Source organism: Anser cygnoides, chromosome 1 (assembly GCF_040182565.1).
Source record: "Anser cygnoides isolate HZ-2024a breed goose chromosome 1, Taihu_goose_T2T_genome, whole genome shotgun sequence".
Classification (NCBI taxonomy): Eukaryota; Metazoa; Chordata; class Aves; order Anseriformes; family Anatidae; genus Anser; species Anser cygnoides.
Genome location: NC_089873.1, coordinates 124,075,559 through 124,095,777, shown reverse-complemented (window position 1 = coordinate 124,095,777; position 20,219 = coordinate 124,075,559). Strand labels below are relative to the sequence as shown.

The following is a 20,219-nucleotide window of genomic DNA, read 5'->3' as shown; positions in this document are numbered from 1 at the left end:
TTAGCATGGATTATGAGTATATTGTATTCCTTTTATTAAACTGTGTCTTTGTATGTGTGTATGCACACATACATGTGACGTGGTCTTCAAATGAGAAACATGCCACTTTTAGAAATATTTGAACTAAGTATGTTTAAATAAAACCCTCTTCTTTGTGGCAGGAATGCAGTGTCTTGAATTTTCACCTTTAAAAGTTTGAATTTGATGTTTTGAAATATTTATTTTATAAAGTGGCTTTCATAATCATCTTAAATTGAAATAAGTAAACACTGCCACCCAGGATGAATTCATGTTTAGTTTTTGGCCCTATCTGCTCCATGATAAGTACTATACAAGAAATAACCAGAGAGAGAGGTGTAGGTCTAGATTTTTCAGCTTCAGGTTGCATTTAAATTAATTTGGGGGGGATGATTTTGTCATCAGTTAATGCTAACATAAACTTAAATGCGGGAAAAAAAAAGTGGTGTCTTGATTCTCCACAAAGGAGTTGTGGATTCAGGAATTGCAGTAATTGTTTATCCTTCAAACATCCTTGTTTTAACTTTTCTTTGCTTTCATGCTAGGTATGGAACAGGATGTTTCTTGCTGTGCAATACAGGTCAGAAGGTCAGTTGCATTTTTTAATTTTTCACTTGTTTTTATTGCTCTTCATTTAAATACTTGAGCACAACTGTAAATTAACATTTCTTAAACTTATAAGCAACAATTACACTGCTAGACATAAGGAAAAATGAATATTGAAATATGAAAGAACAGAAAGTAAAAATCTGTTCAACGTGTTTCAGTAAGACTGTATATCCTAGCTGCAAAATGAACTTTTCATAGCAAGTTCCCTGCTTTTCCCTTGTGTATGTTCCTTAACCTCACCCACAAAGTGCTGAGTCTTGTGTTACTTAACCACATGCTCTGTTCCTTGTCTTGGCTATTCTTTTTCTTCTTTTCACATTTTTCTTTCTATTAGTAGTTGAAAAAATAATGCAGAGCTTTGGCTTCCTTTCCATTCATATCTCTCGAAGAGCCCCATTTCTTTGCTATAGAGAGTCTGGAAAGATCTGAGGCAGCTTGTGGAAATTAGAACTAAAACCAGCAGTCCAAGGGTTTTATCTTTGGTGTTTATAGGATCATAGAATCATTAAGGTTGAAAGAGACCTCCAAGATCATCTGGTCCAACCATCCCCCTACCACCACTGTCACCCACTAAACCATGTCCCTAAGCACTACATCCAGCCTTTCCTTAAACACTCTCAGGGATGGTACCTCCCCAGGCAACCCATTCCAATGCCTGACTAAACTTATGTAACTTTTGTAGAGTCATTAATAATTTACTTTGTTTAAACATTTTGTGTATATATATATATGTTTTTTTTTTAAGTAAAGGTTTTGTCTCTTCTTCATTATCATTTGCATATGCCGATTTAAATATTTTCTGCCTGTATTCATGCTTCACCTTTTCTTTCTTCTTTCCCTATTTAGTCTGTGTTTTCTGAGCATGGTCTTCTAACCACAATAGCTTACAAACTGGGCAGAGACAAACCTGTTTGTTATGCACTAGAAGTAAGTACAGTAATTTCTTCCTCTCTGTAGCGATACATGTTTTTGTTTACTTCTGTTTTCTAGTATCTTTCTGTAATCTTCAGTGAAATTATTCAGTTGCACAGAAATTAAAATAGCTTTTTGTTGTATCTTGTGTGCTTCAACGTTTGTGTGTTGTTTTGGTTATCCTACCTCCAATCTAGATCACTTAATCTAATAAAAATATTTCTACATTGCATTTCTTGGCATAATGGCTGAAACACTTTTTCAGTTACACAGTCTTCTAAATCTTTAATAAATAAATAAACAAAAATTCATACTAAGATTGAGTTTAAACAGGAGGAAGTTCTGGTACTAGTGTTTCAACTATCCTCTATTAACAAAAAACATGACTAGATGTCTTTTGTCTTATTTCATTCAAATGTTTTTTACTTCTAACTTAAAAATCTAAGCTAAATTTCTGGGACAAGATTCATCAAACAGTAAAGCCCTTTTTACCTACCTCAAAATCAGGTTCCTACTTCCAGTTCCTTTAGTTCCTCAGTTCTCCTCACAACTCTGAGGATATCCAAATTCTGTAGAAAACTGGATTTTTCACTCTTACTCAAGATTTCATTGTTCTAAAGCTCTGCTTCTGAAGCACGGAGCCATTTGGCACATATTTGGCACCAAAGCTTCTTTGGGATCAGTAGAATGAATATTTTTCCATCTATGTTGTTCAGTGGGCCTGATCTAATAGTTACTTTCAAGAAGTGTACTGAATTGCCTGCTGCAATCGAGCTTTTGAAGATAGCCTATGTTTTTCATGTCAAACAGACCAAGACAACACACAGGATTTTCTTCTCTGGGAAAATAATTTGTGGCTTACAATTACCAGGATGTGGGAGGTTGTGCTCATTTCCTTTTCCTTCCCTAAGGAAAGGTGAGCTTTTTATTTGCCATGTTCTGGCAACTTTGGGGGTTTCACTTTATGAAGGTGTGTAAGAGGTTCGTTTTGGTTTTAGTCCAGGTACTTGAAGAAAGGACTTGGAACTGTGTTGAGAGTGATTTTAATTTCCACTTGCTCAGACTTCTGTATGCACACTTTTGCTTCTTCCTCATCACCAAGTCGTTAATGATATTGTCTGAAGAAATAGCTTCAACCAAAGCTATTAAGTGCTCTTTCTTCTATGGCATCCATGCTAGAATTGTCTACAATTTAGTGGATAAGACACTTTGCAGAGAGGCAAGAAATGTGGCTTTAGCCTTTTGTTTTAATCATCCCTCTATTTTATAACTGTAATAGCTAGCTGTTTAGAAAACACCCCTGTTCCCTTATAGCAATGGCTCTGAATGAAAATGTAATGCTGCTTCCAGTTTACTTGAAGCTTAGTCTAGTAGACTTGAAACTGTCTTGTAGAGAAGTCCATTTGTACTTTGGTGTGAGATGGGAGCCATGTCATTCATCTGTGATGTGATGGAACCATTCAGGGCCATTTGCTGAAGCAATAGAGGAATTTTACTGACAAATGAAAATGCCTACATTTTCTGTCTCTCTGGGCATTTTTACTTAGGCTCTAGCTATAATTAGTCTTATTTTTAAAATTAAAGCATAAAAAACTTAATTTGTTATAAAAAGAAGGCTGAGGCTACTGGACCTACTTGTCCTTAAATTAGTGAGACCAAGAAGATTGCTCACGAAATTAGGTAACTCCCCTCCATGGAAAAATTGCATGCAAGTATAGTGATTTTATTTTCTTCAGGGATCTGTTGCAATAGCTGGTGCCGTTGTTCGTTGGCTGAGGGACAATCTAGGTATCGTTAAGACTTCACAGGAAATAGGTGAGTATTTGCAATTTGGAGCTTTTAATTTTAAGTCGTCAACTGTCTTGATAAATTTTTGAATTCTGACAACTGCTTTATTGTTGAACAAAAGCTCAAAATATTCAAGTAAAGAAAAGCTGAAAGATGCATATATTTTGCTGTGTTCAAACGATTTGTTTTGCACCCATGAAATCACTACTTACTGATATTTTTCACCGATATTTCATACAGCATATCACTAAGGTGTTTGAAACCCTTTGCCAACTTTCTGTAGCAAGCACACACTCAGGAAGATACTGCACTGACATACAGTATCCTGGTTTTGTACAATATTGTTTTCCAGAATCAAGAGTGTTTAAGTCTCTATTACAGAACCCAAAGCATGTTAGATCATACATATTCTTTCCTGTCACAGACATGACAACCTGAGGCTCTAAGTATGCAATGATTTATGTAGAAGGGTTTGTATCTACTGATGCAGAGACCTCAGTTTGCAAAGCTGTCTCTTAAAAAATTGTGGATGATGGCAGTCTGTTTCGGCTAAGAACACAGTAATCCTTTAGTATTTGGGTCGCTAATGTTTTCTGCATGAGCTGAACTTAAAGCAAGCTTGTTTGTGACATAAAAACTAGGAATATACCAAATTTTGAAAAAGGAAAAAAATCAGAAACATGCAACTGTAACAGTTTGAAAGTGACTGATATAACAAGATTTTGGACTGTAAAGTAACTCATTACATTTTTTTTAATAATTTGATATCTTATTGAAAAGTGGAAAAAGTACAATTCAAATTTGACTTAAAGCTTCAGAGACTAAGCAAAACTCATAAAACAATAATCTATGAGAAAGCCTGACAGACCATATAGAAGAACATAAGCTACTGTCACTAGAATTAGCCGGTTGTTGAAACACTATAGTAACTGTTGGCTTCACAAGTTTGATTAGACCTTTGACATGTAGGAACTTCAAGAACTTTAATTTGTCAGTGTTGCTAAAATCATGTGGTACTCAGTCATTGCTTCTTTTTCCCTGAAGATGTCCTTCCTTCTCCCTTCACTCCTTTATGTGGAATTTGTATGAAAGTACCATTTTAGAAGACTTTTTGAATAAGTTTCCCTAACCTTCTTCTCTATTGCTCTGCTTTGATCAATGCAAACATGAAAATTACAAAAGCTGAAAAAAAATCTACTTTCCTTTCTTGTTACAGGAAGGAGCTGCACATTAACTTCTGTAGTTTTGGCTGTTTTAATACAGCTTTTAAAATTATACGTTTTAATATTGAGGAGTTCAGATATCTGAAGTTACTACTCAGATATTAAGAAACTTCACTTTTTCTTGTAGTTGGATGTGATTGTATTCTTAAGATGAGATTTTAGAACTCTAAATCCATTTGAAATTAATCGGAATTTAGTTCTTAACTCCCTTTGGTCTTGATCCAGTTTCACTTTCTTGCCTTGGCTTAAATGCAAGTAAATTGTGACCTTTTGGAAAGCTTTGAAGGTAACATTCTTTACCCACAGGATACCCTTTGAAAACCGCACAGAATCTAGATCAGAATATCAAGTAAATGATTCTGGAGTTTGATTTTACATTTACCACAGCCCCCCATGCCCCATCTTCCATTTATATTGTTGGATGTGGACAGCTAGTCAAAGAGAAGCAGAGTGGCAGTTAGTTGCATACTCTAATGGTACATGGCTTGATTGCTTTTGTAGCTACCTAACATATTCTGAATATCTTCCCTATTTAATAACATCTTTAAGTGTCATTTTTAAGTGTTGGTGCAGTTGTAAAAAGCTAAATATAGACTGTTTGTGTGTGCATTAGAAAAACTGGCTGCAGAAGCGGGGACTTCTTATGGCTGCTACTTTGTGCCAGCATTTTCAGGACTGTATGCACCGTACTGGGAACCCAGTGCAAGGGGGTAAGGTTCTGAATAAACTACATTTGCAGAAAGATTAAATTATGTCACAAATCCTTACAGGTACCAGATTTTTTTTTTCTTCCTTTGGTGTGTCTGGATACAACATTCTCTGACTTATCTTCAAGCAACCATTGTTTCTGTTTTGTATTTAATCTGTTCAAAACAGCAACTGCTACTGGGAGAAGCAGGATGAGCTGACTCAGCTACTCATCCTAATCACCACCACCACCCAAAAAAAAAAAAAAAAAGGGAGGGGGAGGGGCACAGAAAACATTTGGACCAGGAAACTTTGGGACACTGAAAGGTTTGTCATGATAACAGCTTATTACAAAAATGAGGGAATTCAGATTAAAAAGAAACCAGCTTTTTAATGTTAAGAAGCAGTCCTTATACAATGGAACTGAATGAGACTTGAATTAGAAGACCTAGGTCTAGGATTTTCTAGTAAAGATGTATGTTCTAACTCTGGTTGTTTTTTGTTTTTGTTTTTGTTTGTTTTTGTTTTTTCCTCTATTCAACAGTATTATCTGTGGCCTTACTCAGTTTACAAATAAAAAACACATCGCCTTTGCTGCACTAGAAGCTGTCTGCTTTCAAACACGAGAGGTAAAAGCAAATTAATTCATAAATTAATTGTAAATTAGTATGAGAACAGTGACTGTAACTCTTCGGGAAGAGAGAGGATTAAAAAGATTCAATGAAGATGATCAGATGCTTCATATCACACTTCCATGCTATTATTTTCTTTACATGATGCTAGTGTTGAAGGTTTGTTCCTGTGAACTTAGCTAGAATGATCTGGCTGGGTGGTACATTATTTTGGAGTGGCAATTATACTTTTTATCCGTGCTTAAAATAAGGTGAACATATTTATGACTGTTATGAGAGGCAGAACATGCAAACAGTAAAATGACAAGGCCAGTGCCATAACAGAAATGCTGTATTGGTTCTACAACAGAAGAGACTACATTTTATATCATCTGCTGTGACAGATATGGCTGATGTTGCTTTCCGTAAGAACAAAAATTATTTAAATCAAGAGAGCACCAAACATATCCAGGGAAATCTGCATTCACTTTTTGCCCACATCTCTTTTTGCATTTGTCAGCATTCTGCAAAAGCAAACCTACATTCTCACACAATAAATTAATCCTTCAACCAAATCAAAGGGCTTGATATCAGTATGTTTTGAGCATTAAAATCTTTATATCACCATCTGCTAGCATTTTATGCTTCTTGTGTTCTGTACAAACACAGGACAAAATGAAAGTCATAGCCCCCAAAGGGTAACAGTGAAACCTTAATATGTTTGCATGTTTTAAATTTATGTTATTTAAACTTCTGTGTTTTAAAATAATACCCACCTGAAACTGTGTGAGATGAGGAAAGTAGCTTGTTGTTTCTGTAGCAACAATGAGTAAAGCAAGAAGTACTCCTGTGGAAAAAAGACAGCTAGAAACTTCACCAAGGCATCTGCTTTTGAAGCTGTGTTAACAGCCTCTGAGTCCTCTGAAAGTCATGGAAGGAGCTTGGAAATAGCAAGCTCTTAATTCTGATACTAGAAGTCAGGGTAAAGTTACAGCGAACTGAAGTGATAGCCTGGTTTGTTTTCTTGCTCCTCTCTTTCCTTGTCTCTCCTCCCATCCATTCCATCTCACGTGACAGCTCAATGATCTTTCCAGCAAAAAATTATCCCTGTTTTGCTGGGCTATTTTTCTGTTGGATTAATTATCTCAGCTGACTTGCAGAGGATTGTAGCAAATGTAACAAGAGATGGCATGTGTCTGGGTGTAGCAGGGTGAGGAATAAAGCTTTCAAACCTGAAGGTGAAACTAACTGAATTTATCTAACTCTTCCTTATTTCCTTATTTTTTAGTCAATGTACTTATATCACAGTGGTAGGCGTGCCTCATTAGGTCTCTGGACATGCTTAAATTAGTAGATTAAGTCCTACAGATGTGCAGAAAACACACATTTTTCCAAGATACATTGTTATTTTTGTCTTCTCAAAAGCAAAGTCATTTTGGTTTAATTCTATTTGAAATGTAAGTCTTTTGTATCCTTCAGGAAAAGACTCAAAATTCCTATTCATTGTTTTTTTGTTTATTTGTTTGTTTGTGCCATCCAGTTCTTCTAAGCTTCTGTTCATTTTTTCTCCCAAAAGTTCCTTCCTTGTGCAGACAGATGACCCGTTACATTATTTTTTTTCTCTCAGAAAGTATTATGGAAAAAGAAGTCATTTTTCAGTTGCTGCACACCTTGCTCTTAATCTAACTACGCTACAATAGAGATAGCAGCAGCATGATCATAATTTGTTTTGTTTCTTCATCACCCCCTCGATTCTATCTTTCTTTTTGCTTTTTAGTCAAAGTCAAAAACTTTTAATCTAAGTGCATACTATGCACTTATATCTTGCACTTAGACTTCTAGTCTGAGTGCATAGTATGATTCAACATGCTCTTGCAGAGTAATAAACAAAATCAGAGCTTCAGCAGTATATGTAAAGCTAAGATTAAGAGGCACTGATGAAGTTCTGAATAGTTAAAAAAAAAAAACAGGTGAAATTCGGTATAGATGAGTATAAAATGATACATATGAAGAAAACAAGGTGTAGGGAGCAGTACTAGCTTAGTACTGTCAGTAAACTTTGGTGCTCCGCTATATATCCTGTATTCTTGGTTATTTATAATGTATTGAACAGTGCAGACCCATGTACAGATTCTGCCACAATGAAAGGTGGCCTTTTACCTTCTAATTTTTAACTATTATTTATCGTGTGGCAATGCTTTTCGTTCCTTGTTGACTTACTTTCTGGGAATAAATAAAATCTACTGTATAACCCATCTCTGTATAGTTTTCTGTACTTTACCAACCTACCCGTTTGTTCGTTTGTAGAAACATGTTGAATTCCAAGTAAGGATTGTATAACTGGGTACTTTGTGAGCTGCAGAATAGCATAGAATGCACTGTAGTTTCTTGTTTGTGTATTTTGCTATGTTATTTAGAGCGGAGAAAAGCACACTTACAATATGACAGAAAAATCATTCTGCAGTAGTTAATGCCTATCATCAAGTATTATATAATGACATTAAAAGATGTAAATGATACATTTAATTGACTGTTTTTACAAAACCTTAAAAAAACAATATTCTCCATGTAATAGATGATTGTAGGATGATGCTGTGTACTTCCTCGTTAGCTTTAATGAAGTTCGTAGTGGTCATCAGTTGCTTTTTTTCCCCAAAGTTCTTCTCAGACCATATATGCAATGGGTAGGGTAGGTATAGAGAAACATTTCCTACACTAGGATTTCTGTGATAAATTGAATGCACTTGCTATATATTAAGCAAAACTGTGTTGTCACTACCTCCTTTTTGGCCTCTCAATGTACAGGGAAGGAGACCTACCTACTTAACACTCTTCAGCAGACACTGACTTATCAATATTTTGCATTTGGAGATTTTTCTGCAATTAAATTGTAACATATATGGCTCTTCAGATTTTAGATGCGATGAACAAGGACTGTGGGATACCACTAAGTCAGTTGCAAGTAGACGGAGGAATGACCAATAACAAAGTTCTCATGCAACTCCAATCAGACATTCTCTGTATTCCAGTAGGTAAGACAAAACTATGACTCCTGTTTTCTTTTTAAAGCTGAAAACGCTGTTCATGTGTAATGGCTAACGAGGGCTGTTTGGATGGCTTTTGTTGTTGTTTTTGCTGGGCTTTTCTTAGTGCTGAGAATGTTGCTTTTGGGGGGGGAGATGGGAAGGGTGTATTTTGGTTTTGTTTTGTTTCCAGAAAAAAAAGTATTTAGGTCTAGCATCAAGTTTTGAGGTTCATTTTCCTAGAGCATCTCTGACTCATTTCTCATGTTGAAATATTGTAGCACTGTGATGATATTAAAGTTGTCTGATCAATATCTAACTGTCCAACAGTTCTAAAATCAGTGAAATTTACATTGCCCTGCAACATGTCAGCCCTGAGAATCTTGCTCAGAGATAAATCAGAACTTTGCACCTCCACTGCTCTTCTACATAAACTTGTGAGCCACTTCAGCGATAGCAAGCCAGTGGAAAGTTTTTAACTCCAGAGTTACTATAGTTTGCCTTTAATAAGACATAATGCACAAGGCTTATACTGTCAGTGCTTCATAGCTAGCACTTGAAAGGATGTGATCAATAAAACCTGCTTTTAAGGGATTCTCCTCTTGAAGGAGAAAAGCAGGCATTTGTAGAGTTAATGGCACAGATTTACATCTTGGGGGTGGTTTGGTCTTTTATAGCACCTGTGGAAGGCAAACCAGCTAGTAAGTACAGCTGTGTAACCTCTTTTAAGATGCCTTTTCTAAATATAGATGCTTTTAATAACAAAGTGACTGGAGCAGGAGAACAACATGGGTTACTAAAACAGTAATTGCTGCTTTGGGGAGGGAGAGGACAACAAAATGTCGTATTATTAACAGAAGTACTCTGAGGAAACTGGTGGTGGTCAGTAACCTTGCACATGGTATGAAAATGAGCAATTACGTGATTCATAGAACCATGGAATGGCTTGGGTTGGAAGGGACCTTGAAGATCATCTAGTTCCAATCCCCCTGCCATGGACAGAGGTGCCACCCACTATTCAATATTGAGGGAAGCAGTTATCTGAGGTATTTCGAAGACTTGGAAGACTCATAGTTGAAGTTAACTTCATAATCATGTGAATGGCAATAAAATGAGGTTTGTAGTTGGTAAACTTAAGGGAAGCTCATATAACGGTCATAGGAAAATATGTGTCATTCTAGATACATATGTAAGTCTGGAGTTCTGATATCATCAAGTTGACTTTCAGTAAAAAGCATCGTGGCCTTCTCTCTGATTTACTTCAGTAAAGCCATCAATGCCTGAAACAACTGCTCTAGGAGCTGCTATGGCAGCAGGAGCTGCAGAAGGAGTTGGAATTTGGAGTCTGAATCCTGGAGATTTGACAGCAGTGACATGTGAACGATTTGAACCACAGATCAACCCAGAGGGTAAAGCCCATTAATGTTCTCCAGGAACCTGTGAACTCTTTTATTTTATGTTCAAAAGATCAGTTTTATTCTTTGTTGCAGTCTGACATACCAGTATAAAAACAGCTGTATGTAAATATCCTCAAAAATGTTAAAAATCAGCTTAGTAGTGTTAGGTTTAGGAAAAAGTGCATTCCACTTGCAGTTTTGTTCATGTATTGACTAGTAGGACTGGAAAAAGGTTAAAACAACATAGCTCCATCAGGGAATGTGTCAACTGTTTACTTAATGTGATGGGGTTTTTTATGTTGTTCTGGTGGTTTGGTTTGGTTTACTTTTTTAAAGAAGCTTGTCACCTGGCATTGCAGTTAATAGCTTTTTTTTGGCTTACAGGAAGTAAAATCAAAGAAATATTGAAAGATTTTTACTGAGAAAGATGTCTCCTAAAGTTCCTGTGCATTTTTGAGTTTTCACAGATGTAGAAAGGACAGACAGAGTATTTTTGGTAGACTCCTAATTTGGCTTTAAAAAGCCTACACTGATCATTCTTTTAGTTAACTTTTTCATCATTCTTAAATGCTTCTAGAAACAAAAAGCATATACTTGACATAATTAATCCATGTGCATGACATTTTTGCCTTTTCAATTATTTCTTCTTGTTTTTGTAAAGAACTTTGTCTTACCATTTTGATTATAATTACTGCTATGATCCCATCTTCAAGACAGTATTTTCAACACTGAAGGGCTTATGCATAAATAACAATTGCTTCATTTTGTCCTACTTGTATATCTTCTAATTGGAGAACATGCAGAAAATTGTTTTCAAAGTTTATATCTTGTCGCTGTGCATAATTGTGTTATTTTAGTTGTTTGGAGGGTTTATCTTTTAATTAATTCAAAACATTTATTTAATACTGTAGTTGTATTCATAGGCACTGACAGACATTTCTGTTTGCTGATTTCTCTATTTCAGAAAGTGAATATCGCTATGCCAGATGGAAGAAAGCCGTGATGAAATCTATGGGCTGGGAGACATCTGAAGCTCCTTCAAACGGTAAACCAGACATTAACACAGGTCAAATATTAATTAGCTAACTAGCCTAGGTAATTAATCTTGAGTTTGGTGAGCTTTTCTGTTCATTCTATCTGTTGACTATTCTGATGATTTGAAAATGATTACTTAAAAACACTGTGGAAACAAAGCAGGATATAGATAGGTCTTCCTCTTGAAAGGAGGACACAAGCAATATCTTGTAGGTCTCTAAAAACATAAGACATTAAATCCAGACTAACTGTAGGTTCCACAGAATGGTGATGGTTTACAAAGAAAAAAAAAAAATCTTTCCTGTTAAAGAGATACAGCTTAATTCGAAGATGGTGCAAGAATTTTATAAACTTTCTTATACTCATGTTGAAAAAGAGGAGAGTTTCATCCAGTGATTTTTCTTGCTGTATCTTGGCTTTATTATTTGCTGTATAGGAAGGAGGGATTGCTAACTACATCAAAACCTGCTTGACTCGCAAGGACTAAGAGCTAGAAGTTATAAAGGGAAGCACTGCATACACCTATCGTTCACACAGTATATACATACACTTTGAGGGACTAAAAAAGATGTTTCTTTTGAAGTAGGGGACTTTTCCATTTATCAGGTTTGAATAGTCTGCAGTCTTATATGATCTATAATTTGAGTTTATATTTTAGCACTGTTTCAGGATAAGTTTTTAGGCCTGAATCAGCCTACAGCACACAACTTCCATTTCATTTCACTTTTCTTGGAAAAATTACTGAAAAGATTAAGAATCTTCAGAATGTAACCCTATCCCCAGAACCCACAGCTGCAGCCCTCAAGCTGCATAAAGTTTCTTACTTTATTGATGAAAGCTAAAACTAATTTTTTTCTCTTATCATCCTGTATGTAGATGTAAGTATTTTATTTAACAGTGTAGTTATACAAACAATTCTCTCAAGGATGCTTGGAAGGGAAATTGGTAATTTATCATGAATAACAAGATTCACTTCAGTATTATGCATCATGATTTAATTGCCTTATATCTAAATTCTGTTATGTGTCCCCAAATCCCAAGTGCTTGATGTGTGTATTATTTATTATTCTTTCCTTTTGAAGCTCAGAATATCTGCCTTGCAGAAAATAAAACTAGATCTTGTTCTTCAGCTAATGTGAAAAGGGTTATGTTTATGAAAACTTGACCTCACTGATTATCCACTTTAATACCAGGGGAAGAATGCTAATTTTCTTAGTTCTAGCTTTGAAACTGTCCTATGCCTGCTAGGAGCATTTAAGATTGGAGAATACTAGAAATGGTCTCCACCTAGATAGTTCTAACAGTGGAATTTGGTTTTGAACTCTTATTGAGAGCTTGTTTTGAATTATTTTGGGGGGGTTGCATGAACTTTTTTATTTTTTTCTGCAAATTGTTTTAGTTTTTCTTGCAATTGTTACTTTTTGCTGTTCATATGATTTTTAACACATATATTGCAATTTATATATATATTTCTCTTTTGATTTGCTTGACTGGAAACATCTTCCCCTCGATGACATCAGGTGACACTAGTATCTTCTGTAGTCTGCCCTTGGGTTTTTTTATTATGAGTAGCATGGTAATGTTAATCGGAGCAAAGTACGTCTCAGGTTAGTTATTATTTGAACTAGATCACTTTAAAAGTTGTCTACACTAGTTTAAGTGTTGTGGGTTTTTTTATATTCCACTGTTTATTTTGAGCAAAAATGACTGATGCTTTTTGTTGTTCATGCACACAAGTGTTTAAGGGTGTTTAGTCACATAGAACCTAAGGGAACAAAGAATGCCTTCTTGAATTCATTTTTATGTGCTGTGAAATTCATAATTGTTAGATGCATGTGAAACCTTGGACTATCCTCTCCCTTTGTCTAGCTATGCCGACTGTACACAGTTTATAAACAGAATATAGTTTGGATAGTTTGGAGCAGCCTAGCAGAGTTTTGCATTGCCTGCATTACATTGCGCATTGCAATTAGAATACGGTTCCATCCTTCATCTTTTATTTCTTCTCATAACGTTTTAAATTATTTAGAGGATCTGGTCTAAATAAAGGGAAGACTTCTCTTCTGTCCCTGAAAGGCTTTGTGTATCTCCCCCATCTTTTTTTTCTGGCACCCTTGAAGCTATTGTATGGTTAGGAATCTTCATCTGCTTAATCTACAGAATGTTCTTTTAGTACTTTTCTCTTAATGGATAAGTTGAATTCATTTTTTGTAAAGAGAAGAGACACCAATAAACCTACCTACAAAAACTGGGGAAAAAGGGACTGTGTGCATATGCAATGAAGGTGCATCTTCAACCTATTAATATATGTTTTATTTTAAAAGAAAGTTCTTAATATGGATGGATGATGGTGTTAGTTACTTATGCTAGCAGTAAGACATTGTAGTAAGATTACTTGTATGGTAAGAAGTTTTGTATTGATGTCATTTGTTCTTTGCCACTGTGTTTCAAAATTTCTTCCCAAGTAAAATATTTTACAGCATAGCCATGGTTGCTTCTTAATAAGGTTTTCTGGAGTTACTGTTTAGTTTTCTTTTTTTTTTTTTCTGAGGGGTGGGGTATTAATTAGACAGCTGAGAACTTTAGTATGCTCCTCTGATAATGCTTGTCTCTACTCATACAGCCTGAATTAACCGTTCAATAGTAATTTTCCTTGCATGGAAGAGACTGTCTGAGCTTATAGGAGAACTAAAATCAAACTAAACAAATGCTGATTAAAAATCGCACTGAACAAATGGTTTGACATTGATGTACTAACTCTGAAATACATCTGTGAATGAGAACAATCTTGGTTATGAAATATAACATAAAACCAACTGTGAATAAGTGGGTAAATTTTTAACAAGCTGAACTAAACAACTTGAATATTAATTCCAGATCAGGTTCTCGAGCACATGGGGGATGCCTAAAATAATAGGAAGATCAATATCAAGAGGGCAGATAAGTTACCTAAGTTCCAGGCTTAATGCTTTGTGAAAACAACTAATCAGTAACCTGCATATGTATCTAAACTTACACAATGGGAATTCATAAAAACAGATCTTTTTCTCCCTTCCCTAAGCTTGCCAGTGTCTTTCTGCCCCACAAGTGGAAATCATCTTGGCTCCTCACTCTTGCCTTCAGAGCCCTTTTTTGCCCTTGTTTTCAACCAGTAACAATTGAGGATTTTTGTTATATTCTTTACATGGTAAACTTGGGGACAGGAGAAGTTGCAAGAAATTTCTAACTTTCCTGGTTTTTTTTGTTGTTGTTTTTTTAATTATGGTGTCTAAGCAAGAGTGGAATTAGTGATGATATGTACTGTTTGTAGTTTTGCTCATCTGTGTTAGGGTAGAACATGTTAGGACATATTGAATCTGTGTTGCTGATTGGAGTGGGGCTGCATCACCACCACCACCCCCTTAGACGTTTTCTCTGGTAAATGCCCTTTTGCTTTTAAAAGCCAGAGCTAGCTGACCAGGCTTTCCTTCTAACTTTGGTACTGTAACTCCATTAATTAATTTGTTCCATTTTATCTCTTAACAAAACAATGGAACTCCAATGCAGTCATCAGTATAGTAAGTTTGAGGATTGAATCTACAGAGGATTGAATTCATCCTTCATGTGCTGAAACAGCAGTAAGTCTTGCATGGCAGCAGCGCTGTTGTCGAACGTGTCTGTGTAGGTCTGGGCCATGCTTTTACAGCTGCTGAAATGTGAAGCAAAAATCTGCTGTGGCAGAACAGAGAACACTAACGTAGCAAAAACCCATTTAGGGATCTGCTAAACTAACTGCCTTTTCGTGCAGAACCTGATGACAGAATATGAAGAACAATACTGTAGTTCATAATTTCATCAAAATCAGGTCATTTACTTGCTCTTTCTTTTATGATCTTCTTTCTTCTCCCCCAGTGGAGAAAGAGTTAATATTTTGTTTTATTTCACTGTTAAAGCAAATTGTATGTAGCAACTGGGGTCCTTATGTTATGATTCCACTAAGTCTTTCACACTACTTTTGTATCTGGATACCTGAGAGATTTCAACATATTCTGTAGCTGTACTTTTTTGGGGGAGGTGAGGGTCAAATTAAAGTGACATTATATTTTATTAGACTTAAATTTAAAGAAACGCCTTTGCATGCTTAAGTTGGCACCTCTCTAATGAGGTATAAAACCAGAGGTCTGGCTATAAATGGGATATTATGCTACATCTGAGACACAAAGTTCTTTGACCTTATTCTCACAAAGTAAGGTATCGGTGCTGATAGTAATATCATATGCCTCCTGCTTAAGTACCCTTTTGTTGTTGTTGTTTTTAAAAATCTGTTTTTCTTTTAAATTCCTTGTGCTGTGACAGTTACTGCTGAATTGCATACTAATTTACATATAGGAATCACAATGCAGTTCACAAATCAGTTGCAATATTTCCAAAATTTCTGAAAACTGAGCTCATATTCGTGAAAAAAAATAGCTCAGTGTACCTTACTTCAATTCTTCTCCTTGTTAAAAGTTTACCCATCTTATTTAGTGTGGTTTCTCCTCTTCTGCTGTATACACATCCCACACACTTAAGTGCTAGCTTTTATTTGCATTTGTGTCACAAGATTCATCTAATTTATAATTGCATTAACTGAAAACACAAGATGGTTATACTGAATTCTTCCTATCACTTAGCTTTGTTATATTGTGTTAAAATTGTTTAAAGTAAATTCTATGTTACTAATGCACATTCTTTCTCATTTTAAGGTAACGATAAATGAGACTACATAATGGACTCTCTGGACACAGCTGACTTTTGTTTGTTTGTTTCATTTTGTTTTATTGTTTGAAAAGATTCCACCACCAGTGTGATGATACTACCTGTGTGACTAAATTCATTCATGAATACATCTGTTGTCAGTCCCTGAGCTACCTCCCTGTGGTACATTGAAATTTAAGTATTCAGCCCTTCACTACTCTCCTCTCTTCCCCATCAACTCCAACTGCACTGGAGGCCTTTGTGTGGACTATATCCCATCATCCTTTAAAATTTCACAAGCCATGGCTTTGTTTGAGAAAGTTGGCATAAAAAACCCTGCAACTTCTGAGGTGACTTCAGATGTTTAGTTAAACTTTTCAGGGGTTGGTACTTTATACAACACACTGCAAAAAGTTAATGATGCACTATGGGACTTTGTAAACGTCTTACAATTTTTCCAGCTGCTGTGAATTACTTATCATACATATGTGGTTGCCAAAGATATTTTATTTTAGTCACCTCTGGTCTGAAACACCTTCAATGGTACTAACCTTTTAATCTCTAGCTCAAAATATATTATCGGTAGGAAACATTGCCACTGGTTTGGCAATGAAAAAGTTGCTGATATGGTAAACAGAGCACTATTGAAACGATCAATTAAAGACTTAAAAAGTTTGGTTTGGTTTCTGGCATATGTAGTCAGTTTGCCAATTTTAAGTATTTAAGACACTAAGTCCTGTAACTGTACATTAAAGAGGTAGGAGTAAATGGCCGTTTTGGTTTAGGCCGTGCTTCATGTTCTTGCCCTTTTGTGTTTTGAAAGACAAATTTGATACAGCATGCTATTCACAGGACAGCTTCTTTGTCCTCAGTAACTGAAAACTCTTAAAATTACTCTGTACGGTGTACTTTTTCTTGACCAATACTGCATATATTCTGTTGTCCTGCTTAAGGGTATTTTTAGTGATTGTTTGTTAAAATTTGAAAGTTGAAGCTAACAGTTTTCCTTAAAGAGGGTCCACTCCAAATTAAATATCAGTGCTTTAGTTCTTGCTGTCATTTAGTATACCTCAGGGACCAAAATCTCCCTTTCAGTTTCCATGTCCATAGTTTTAACAGCAAGTTGTCACAAAATATGCAGAGACAACCCAAAACCCTGGCTTGGAATTGTAAGCACTTGGCACCTGAAACTGGCCATTGGAGTTCACAGGCAACAGGAGTGAAAACGGAGTTGCGTCCACTTTGAAACTTTAGATCTTCCACAGGTAAAGGAGTGAGGCAATAATCTTACCTTCAGCTTTCGTGTTTGTACCAACAGCATGACAAATGCCAGCCTTATTGGGTAGGTCAGAGAAAACGTATTCTTGTATCATGTCACTGGATCAGTATAGAATGATAGCAAGGTTAAATGTGGGAACAACATGAAGAAACTCAAAACAAATTACAAAGAGGTGTTTAAATGCACTAGGAGTTAAAGGGAGTGGTTTTTGTGTGTTCTTAAAAAAAATGTTGTCTTTGAAAAATATTCTTTAAAAGTTTTTCTTTGTTTAACTAGAGGCTTAGATTTTAAAAAAATGTTAAATATGTGTTTGTCTGAAGCAGTGGTTTGCACAGAAGTTCAGGTCTGTATGATATATTTAATATCAAATGCATATTAATTGCCTTTTTATTATCAAGTGCAATGACCTTTGAAAATGTGACTTTTAATTAAGTTAGAGAAGGAACATTTTTCCTCCTGTGGTTGCATGTGTACATTTAACAGAAGGGATTTTTGTGCATAAGTGAAAATACAACACCAACATTCAAATCCCTCATCTTGTATAAGAACTCAAATGTGAGGTGTAATAATTAAAATTTCTGAGTTTTCCAGTTTGTATTGGAGAGGTGAAGAAAGAGTGAAAAATGAACATGAACCCATAGGAAAATCTTTATACTCCCTACCTTTACTCTGAGCTGTCACTGATTCCATCTTACACCAAGGAACAGCAGCCTTCGGAGCACACAGGGCAAGGGCAGCATACACCTCAAGCACTGGACTTCTGAGTTTGACTTCTTGCCAAAAACACTGAAGTACTGAACCTGGGAATGGTTACTGTTAAGTGTTGCCTTTGCCAGTGATGTATGTGGCCGGGGGAAAGGTAGCACATAATAAGTAAGAGGAGGACTTTTTGCTGCTTTTCTGATATATCTTTTACTGGGAAACACAATTCCTATTACTTTTTCACTGAGTAAATATCATAATTTTATTTTCAATTGCTGTTGCAAATATTTTTTAAGAATTTCACACCACTTTCTACCAACAGTTGAAATATATTGTAAATTGGGGTTGGGGGGGCAAACTGTTGAAAGTTAGCTTTTTGTGAAGCTGTGATTTATTTTTTCTATAAATTACCAGATTTATAAATTCTTACTTGAGACATGCATTAACTTGGTATTAAAATGCCATAAATAAATTGATCTAAACTGTCGGTTTATTCTTCCACGTTATCTTTCAGACACATTTTCATTAACGTTTATTACACGAGACATTAGTATATACTGAGGTATATTAAACAGTGGAGCCCCATCTTTAAGTATCACAGACACATGCTCTAAGTTGCTCAGAGGTATGGATCAAATACATCCAGCAGTGCATTCTGGTGTTCAGTGATCTATTCAGTTTTGAGGTTCTATTAGAAATGCCTCCCATTTTCATGAATGCAGAGGAACTTGTGGAAAAGCAGGAAGCTGTAAGTAAATTTCACCAAGTAAAATGGTGAAAGGGAGTACAGTCCTAACGCAGGTGTGAGATGAAGGTTTCAAACAACAGTGGTGGTGCCACTGGGCCAGCTGGTGTTTAGTCTTACACCATTCTTTGGTAATTGACACAGATTAAAAGGTCATTATAAGTTGGGGCAGGGACTGTACATGAAATAGCGCACCCAGCAGTGTTTTCATTCTAGAAACACGTGGTATTTCTCTTCTTTTGAGAAAGAAGCATGGGGGTACGCATACATGTGCAGGTTGCATTTATGGAGTGTGCCTGCCAGACTCGTTTTTGTTGTCACTATGTAGCTCCAAATTATACTCTACACATCTGCTGCAGCATAATTCCACCAAGGACACGGCCTTCATCAACAGTCATTACAAAGTCTTTCATTCCAGGTGTCAAAATCAGTTGTGTGAGTCATATATTTAAATGATTTCTGATTGTTTCTATCAGCACAGAAGCTTTGGGTAACATGTTATTACTTAGTATTGGACAATATCTGCTTGTAAGGTTCCAGACTTCCTTTCACATGGCAAAATTAGGGCCTTGCCCTTAGCTGCACTCCACAAGAGCATACTGAAATTTCATGAATATTAAGAGACGAGAACATTCGTGGTGTACTTAGTACCAATACTTTACAGGTAGATTTTTTTTTCAACAAAAGCTTATGCAATGTTTAGTCTATTATTAGAACTATATAAAATATAGTATATTCTTAACATCCACATCAGCAGCCAAGCCATAATCTTACCATCTAAAGAAGCCTGAGTTTATAGCTATTGGAATACCTTCCCATTAAGAGGTGTGACAGAAACCCAGTATGATTTTTTGGTGGTTGTTGTTCTTTGTTGCCATTACTTCTATTTCTGGAAGTAATACACATCAGTAATACCTGGAGATAAGGGCAGGAATATGGAGAGTCACCCTTCAAAGCTCAGAAATGACATGGGAATGCTGCTGGGATGGTTTTTCCTTGACAGAAGTAACAGGCTGTCAGAACATCATGAGGTCCAACAAGGGGAGGCCAAGTCCTGCACCTTGGAAGAAATAATGCCAGGCAACAGCACCAGCTGGGGGCCATCCACCTGAGATGCAGATTTGCAGAAAGGGCCCTGCTGGACACTGTGGGCAGGTGGGCATTGGACACCAGGTTGGACATGGAATTTCAACAAAGAAGGCCAACAGCACACGGGGATGCATCAGGCAGAGCGTCACTGGAGGTGGAGGGAGACAGATCAGGAGAGCTGAGTCGAGCCCTGGGATCCTGGTGTGAGAGACACGTGGAGACACTGGAGTAAGTCCTGCGAAAAGCCACAAAGATGACTGAGGGATTGGAGCATCTGTCTGTCATACAGGGAGAAGCTGAGAGATCTGGGGCCGGTCAGCTTGGAGAGAGCTCAGATATAAATTCTTGATGCAAGGAGTAAAGGCAATGGAGCCAGACCCTTCTT

The 20,219-nt window shown here is 36.2% G+C and overlaps 1 protein-coding gene across 5 annotated transcripts in view; it reads left to right on the top strand.

The window, feature by feature from the left end:
* The window catches only part of GK (glycerol kinase), a 34,705-nt gene extending 16,218 nt beyond the window's left edge, over window positions 1-18,487 (top strand). For 3 of the 5 annotated variants that reach the window (XM_048081238.2, XM_048081235.2, XM_048081240.2), the window contains exons 11-21: window positions 564-606; window positions 1,474-1,554; window positions 3,276-3,354; window positions 5,164-5,260; window positions 5,782-5,866; window positions 8,760-8,880; window positions 10,137-10,280; window positions 11,233-11,313; window positions 12,824-12,910; window positions 14,850-14,920; window positions 16,028-18,487. In XM_048081238.2, the coding sequence (XP_047937195.1) occupies window positions 564-606; window positions 1,474-1,554; window positions 3,276-3,354; window positions 5,164-5,260; window positions 5,782-5,866; window positions 8,760-8,880; window positions 10,137-10,280; window positions 11,233-11,313; window positions 12,824-12,910; window positions 14,850-14,893 (862 nt within the window). In that variant the 3' untranslated portion in view covers window positions 14,894-14,920; window positions 16,028-18,487. The remainder of the gene's footprint in view (window positions 1-563; window positions 607-1,473; window positions 1,555-3,275; window positions 3,355-5,163; window positions 5,261-5,781; window positions 5,867-8,759; window positions 8,881-10,136; window positions 10,281-11,232; window positions 11,314-12,823; window positions 12,911-14,849; window positions 14,921-16,027) is intronic. The other 2 variants (XM_048081236.2, XM_048081239.2) reach the window with 2 other exon arrangements.
* Window positions 18,488-20,219: the final 1,732 nt, after the last annotated feature.